This window comes from Eptesicus fuscus, chromosome 4 (genome assembly GCF_027574615.1).
Source record: "Eptesicus fuscus isolate TK198812 chromosome 4, DD_ASM_mEF_20220401, whole genome shotgun sequence".
Classification (NCBI taxonomy): Eukaryota; Metazoa; Chordata; class Mammalia; order Chiroptera; family Vespertilionidae; genus Eptesicus; species Eptesicus fuscus.
In genome coordinates, this window is record NC_072476.1 from 113,453,202 (window position 1) to 113,459,277 (window position 6,076).

Sequence of the window (6,076 nt, forward strand, 5' to 3'; positions counted from 1 at the left end):
GCTCAACCAGCTGAGCCACACCGGCTGGGCTCTTCAAAGTTTTATGAAAAAGTCTCTGTTTCCTGAACATCATCGACTGAAGTGCTGGTTTCCCAGTGATGCTGGTGTATATGGATGGGAAGTTAAAGGTTTCCCAGAACAAGGCCATTTGACTGGGAGGTAACATCCATAACATGACTTAGAGGAGAGGCGGGCGTGTCTGATCTGTGGCTCTGGTTTAGTGCAGGAGCTGGAACACCCGGGCACACAGGTGTGGGTGTGAGGGGCCTGACATACGGGGATTGACGGAAGGCAGATCTCACCTGGAGGAGGAGGAGTTATTCACAGTCACACACACATTCGCCCTGAATCCAACTGCATGCTGACACAACAGTGCTGCTGGTTGTTATCCCGAATACCTAATTTTACGACAAGGAGCATCTCTGGTTAGTGAGAGGGAGCCTGCTTTTCAGAACTTTTTACAGTTGACCTCGAGCAGCATGGGCCTGGTAATCCAGCCTTCTGACCGTGTCATGGGGTGACCCCCCAGCCAGGCTGGATACATGCAGGGCTGTTACCGTACGGCGTTCTCTACCTGGGTGTCCTCTACCTGGGACACCTCCTCTCACCACCTGGGTTCCAGTTAGATTAGGTCAGGGCACGAGAGCACTCTGCCTGGTGGGCCAAGGACCCTTCTATTGACCTCAAAGTGTGCACATGCAGCAGAGAAAAGCAGTCACATCGGACTCAGACTGTGGTGCCGGGCTGTCCTGATGGCCAAATCCTTCGGATGCCATCGGGGTCAGTGCCTCCGGAGTCATGCCGATAAGAAAGGACGTGCGGGCAGAGAGACGAGAGGCTGGAACCAGCAGCTGAAACCGTGTGCTGAACTGAGAGATCGTTGTCTCCAAAGTCTCAGGCGGGGGCTCTGGTTTCCTGAGTGGGTCCTGGCGTCTGTGACAGGAAGCAGCCCCGTGAGCACTGGGAACCCCCCGAAGGCCAGTCCACCTGCCATCTCCACACCAGGGGTGGTTCTCGGGCTCACACTTGCCCTTCGAAATCCAAACCTGACATGTGAACCATCTGGGCCTGTGGGCTGCACAGACAGAAGAGAACTCTTTCCACTCTTTCTGTAAAGAAGTGCAGAATGTAAGAGAAACACCAGCCAAAGAGGGTTTGAAGTGTCCGCCCCGTCTCACTGACCTGACTGTACTCGAGGTCCTTCAGCTCAAGTCCAGTCACATGGACTTAGTCGTGGACACAGAGTAGCCAGTGTGGTTCAAGCTCAGATGAGCCATCTGACTATACGTATCATCACCAAGTTAGATATCCCAACACATGAGAATGGCTGTTTGCTCTCTACCCTTCAGGGCTATTGAAGAAGTGAGTGGTTCTGAGGTGCCAGAGGGATTTTGACATGGATGCAAAATGTTATTCCTTGGCCCCAGGAGCTGGGGTGAAATCACGGGATTTAATCATTCTGAACCCGTGGCTCCTCTGAAATGGGGCCAGATGTAACCAGAGGATTTATAGGGTGTAAAATGCAGACTAGATTAGGAAAGTATTTCTGTGTTTAACCCAGTGCACCCTAAATCAATGTCCCCAAATGACCAGAGCAATCCATGGCCAATGATTGGCATGCCCCGGGGTGGGGGGGGGGGGGAGAGGGGGAGGGGTGTGAGGGGAGAGATTAGATTGTGTCCGGAGCAGCATGCCGAGCCGCCTGGGCCCAGGTGCCACCACACGTCCTAAGTGTGAAACCGTCCCCGCGTTTTTATACTTGACATTCTAGCCTCTCATTTGAAATTTCTCAGGGTCCTTCCCTAGATGTTGTGAGAACATTGCTGCCGATAGAAGGCAGAGCTGTGGGAACATTGCCACCAAGGCTGGTAGGCTAATCCCATTCAAGCATTTCCTGCAGGAGGCACAGCAGCTCCAGGGAACTCAGTGACACGGTAGTGCCCCCTGGTGGCCGTTCAGATCCTGGACACTCACCAAGCCCCTCCTCCAAACATCCATTGGGGACACAGACTGAGAGCTGGACCAAGTTGGTGCAGCAGACTCTGCACAGGAAATCTAAGCTTCAAATTAATGGAAAAACTATGAAAATTAATTATTTTGGTAGAATCCAAAATGGGGAAAGAAGAAAATGCCAAATAACATTAGTCCTAGAAAAGATTGCACGAGGTTCCACGGTGGCCAGGGTTGGGAAAGGAAGGAGAGACAAATTCTGTGTCCTGACCTGGCTGAGGGCTCCTTCCGGCTGTGCTGGGAGCACAGGAGAATCGTAGAGAAAAAGCACCTGAGCATCACCGAGCCCAGGGTTTGTGGAAATGGCAGCGCACGTTACCCCCCCAGAGCCCGCCCCTGTCCTGCCATCACCGTTCTGACCACACCCCAGCCCGGTCCGTTCTGGCAGAATGACCGAGCTCTGCTTCCTGTGTTTCTTGCAGGGTTTGAGTTTTTTGAAACAAGCGCCAAGGACAACATCAACGTCAAGCAGACATTCGAGCGCCTGGTGGACGTCATCTGCGACAAAATGTCAGAGAGTCTAGACACTGATCAGGCCGCCACCGCTGCGAAGCAGAGCGCGAGGCTCAAGGAGACGCCTCCCCCGCCGCAGCCCGGCTGTGGCTGCTAACCCCTCACGGGCAGCGGGGCCTGGCCACCAGCCAGCAGCATCCACAGAAGGCCGGCAGCCTGCACTCACTGCCTCAGAGACGGGGAGAGCTGTGTGTCGATGGCTGTTCCATGCACTGAATGCTTGGGCAACTCCCTGAGTGGAAATGGGGCAAATACGTGATCTTAAATCCACGAGACTCCACTCACACACACCTGGTATTTGCATGTGATTTGTTCTTTGTCTTCTAGGGTCTTTATGTTTCAGATTTCTTCTCAGACTAGGCTACTGCTGGGACCTCAGGCTGTAAATTCACTTCTGCTGACTTTGGTGCCACGGGTTCGAATCCGCTGGTCACTGGAGGGGATGGTAACAAGGCGTTGCTGTGTCGGGAGGGGAGACGGGAGATCTCAGCATACCTTGTTTGCTTTACTCTTAATTGAAAATCAAGTGGGCACAGGACTCATACTTTCCGAGTAAATTACCGTTTTCAGGGCAGGTGACTGTACAAGGAATGTATCTCGTTATGAATAATTGGGAGGCCACCAACTATAAAGAAATTGAAATATTGTTTAATGCCCTTGCAGGATTCCTAAGAGACTGATATACACCTGTTGGAACTGATCTAGACTGATCGTGGCTCAGATGTTTAAATGCAGGGCACCCCCCAGGACTGCTCTTTCCACTGATGCTTCCCGACACACTGGGCATTGGCGGGCGCTGGCTGGCCGGGAGGATTCCACTGAAGGTTGTGCAACAGGCGTGCTGACAGCAAGGGTGTGAGTAGCTGTAGAAAGAGCTCCCCCATCACTTCACTAGCTAGCCCCCCATAACACGCACTACCCCCCGTAACACACACTACCCCTATAACACGCACTACCCCTTGACACCCAACAAGCCCCATAACACGTGTTAGTCCCCATAACACACAATAGATCCCATAACATGCAGTTATCCCCCATAACACATGCTAGTCTCCATAACACACACTACCCCCATAACACACAACTGTCCCATCGCACACAGTAGCCCCATAACAGCACCAGCACCACACCCTCTGGGTGCAGACCCGGGCGCACACTGAAGCTCCTTCGAGCCCTCCTCCCGCAGGGCACAGCTTCCCAGCCACGGCCTCGCGCTCCCGGTGCCCACGTTTCACCCGGTCAGAATTATCTAAACAGCATCCCCGTGGCCCCAGGTTGGGAAAGAGACCACTGTCCTCTCCACCTTTTCCATCAGCTGTTCATCCTTCTCAAGCGTCTCCCCACCTGTGAGCCTCACACCTGCCCCGTCACTCAGATGCTGAGAGTCCTGGAGACACTCAGGACCCAGCAGCAACGAGAGGAAGGAGGGCAAACTGTGGGCACCGCCTCTCCCCCAGGCGCCCTGCGGCCGTGTGGGTAACGAGCGAACCCCAGCCAGCGGCCGCTCGGACTCACTGGGTGGCCCATCCCCGCCCAGCGCACGCGCGGACAGCGGGGAGGCAGGAAGGCGCCGGATTAGGAGGACAGCCGCCTCAGGTGGGCTCACCCCTGTTTTGGGGCCCGTGTTAAAGATATTTTCCACTTTTCTAAGTAGAGAATCTTCCTGTGAAAGTACTGGTGCGAGTGCACTGGGCAGCTGTGGGCTGGGACAGGTACACAGCTCAGACGCCGGATACCACAGGGGTGACCAGGCCACGGCCCAGCGTCCTGCCAGGAGCATCTGTAAACCCCACTTTCCCACCACAGGGGAACCGGAGCTTCCTGCTGAGAGTCCCTTTCGAAACTGCCGCTTGGTGTGGGTTGCATGGAGGGAGACGTTTGCAGGAAGGACCCCACAGAGCTGGTGTGAAGGGCACGGTGTGTCTTCTGTGATGCAAGTGGGGAGTCTTCTCCCTCCTGACCTCATCGAGGGATCCTCCTCCTACAGTCAAATTTGGCAAAAAAGATCCAGCCCAGGGTTAACTAAGGGAGCGTCTGTGTGTGGCATCAAGTTACATGACTTATAAATGACCACACTGCCGTCCCAAGGGTTTTCAGCCTTTGGCCACGTGTGCCCCCCCCACACACGTGCACACATGTATGCACACACACGTGCACACACACGACACTGCCTACCTTCTCCCCATCTGCCAGCAGCTTAAACAACCAGAGGTCATTTTCACTAATGGCCTCACTAAATGCGTATTCAAAAGATGAAGACACGTAAAATAGATGCCATTTAGCTTGTGAATGCCAGACATGCATCTTGGTCCTTGATGCTGTTCAGTTAGTGTTTCAACTGGATTTTTCTTCCTCTTGACACCTATCCCCACCCCACCCCCGCCATTACTTTTAGAGACAAACCTTGACTGATCTGAGTAAATACTGCCGAGCGCTCTGGTTTGGGGATCTTTCCTTCGTTCCTGAGGTAATGAAACATTGGGCTGAGGTGGTTTTATCAAATAGGCATCCATGGAGCAGATCCGCGTTTCAGCCTCTGGACGGTGGGGGTGTGGAAGGTGCTGAAGTTTAAGTTCTAAATGGGAAGTCCCAGGCGTCACCCCACGGCCCCTGAGGTGACTGAGAAGGATCACTCGGGACAGGAGGAGCTCATGCTGCTGCTCCGCCAGCAGCTCCTCTGCCTCGGTGACCTTTCAGGGTCTCCAGGTTCCTCCTTAGGGTCCCCACGCGTCCCTCTGCTGCCTGGTGCTGTCTTGCAGGCCCCGGGGCTGTCCTCAGTGCCGTGCCGTCCTGCAGGCCCTGGGACTCCATTAGAAATGTGTCCAGACTCCACCAGGCTATCTCAGGGCGGAGGGAGCAGCTGCATGAGGAAAAGAGATAACTCTGAAGTCATGACTGAAAACCCTTCTAGACAAAGTGTTTATTCAGTTTTCATTGTATTGAGAGGCTCCACCGGGTGTTGGGAGCGGCCTGTGTCTGGAAAATCCTCCCACATGAGTTTGCATGTGTGGTTCCAGGACTTCCCTGTGCTCTGTCCGCGTGCTCGGGGCCTTTCCCATGGCCCCAGAAGGTGCAGCCCCACCTCTGTGGCAGCCTCGCCCCCCTGTGCAGAGCAGCTGCACCCCACAGCTCACCAGGACGGCACCTGCACCCCACACTCACCAGGACGGCAGCTGCACCCCACAGCTCACCAGGACGGCAGCTGCACCCCACAGCTCACCAGGACGGCACCTGCACCCCACAGCTCACCAGGACGGCACCTGCACCCCACAGCTCACCAGGATGGCAGCTGCACCCCACAGTTCACCAGGACAGCAGCTGCACCCCACAGTTCACCAGGACGGCACCTGCACCCCACACTCACCAGGACGGCACCTGCACCCCACACTCACCAGGACAGCACCTGCACCCCACAGTTCACCAGGACAATAGCTGCACCCCACAGTTCACCAGGACAATAACTGCACCCCAAAGCTCACCAGGACAGCATCTGCACCCCACAGCTCACCAGGACAGCAGCTGCACCCCACAGCTCACCAGGACAGCGGGGAGT

At 55.1% G+C, this 6,076-nt stretch overlaps 1 protein-coding gene across 2 annotated transcripts in view; it reads left to right on the forward strand.

Annotated features, from left to right (window-relative positions):
* Positions 1-3,106, forward strand: part of RAB3C (RAB3C, member RAS oncogene family) — a 39,942-nt gene extending 36,836 nt beyond the window's left edge. For both annotated transcript variants that reach the window (XM_028137440.2, XM_008160296.3), the window contains exon 5: positions 2,433-3,106. In XM_028137440.2, the coding sequence (XP_027993241.1) occupies positions 2,433-2,620 (188 nt within the window). In that variant the 3' untranslated portion in view covers positions 2,621-3,106. The remainder of the gene's footprint in view (positions 1-2,432) is intronic.
* The last annotated feature ends 2,970 nt before the right edge of the window (positions 3,107-6,076 follow it).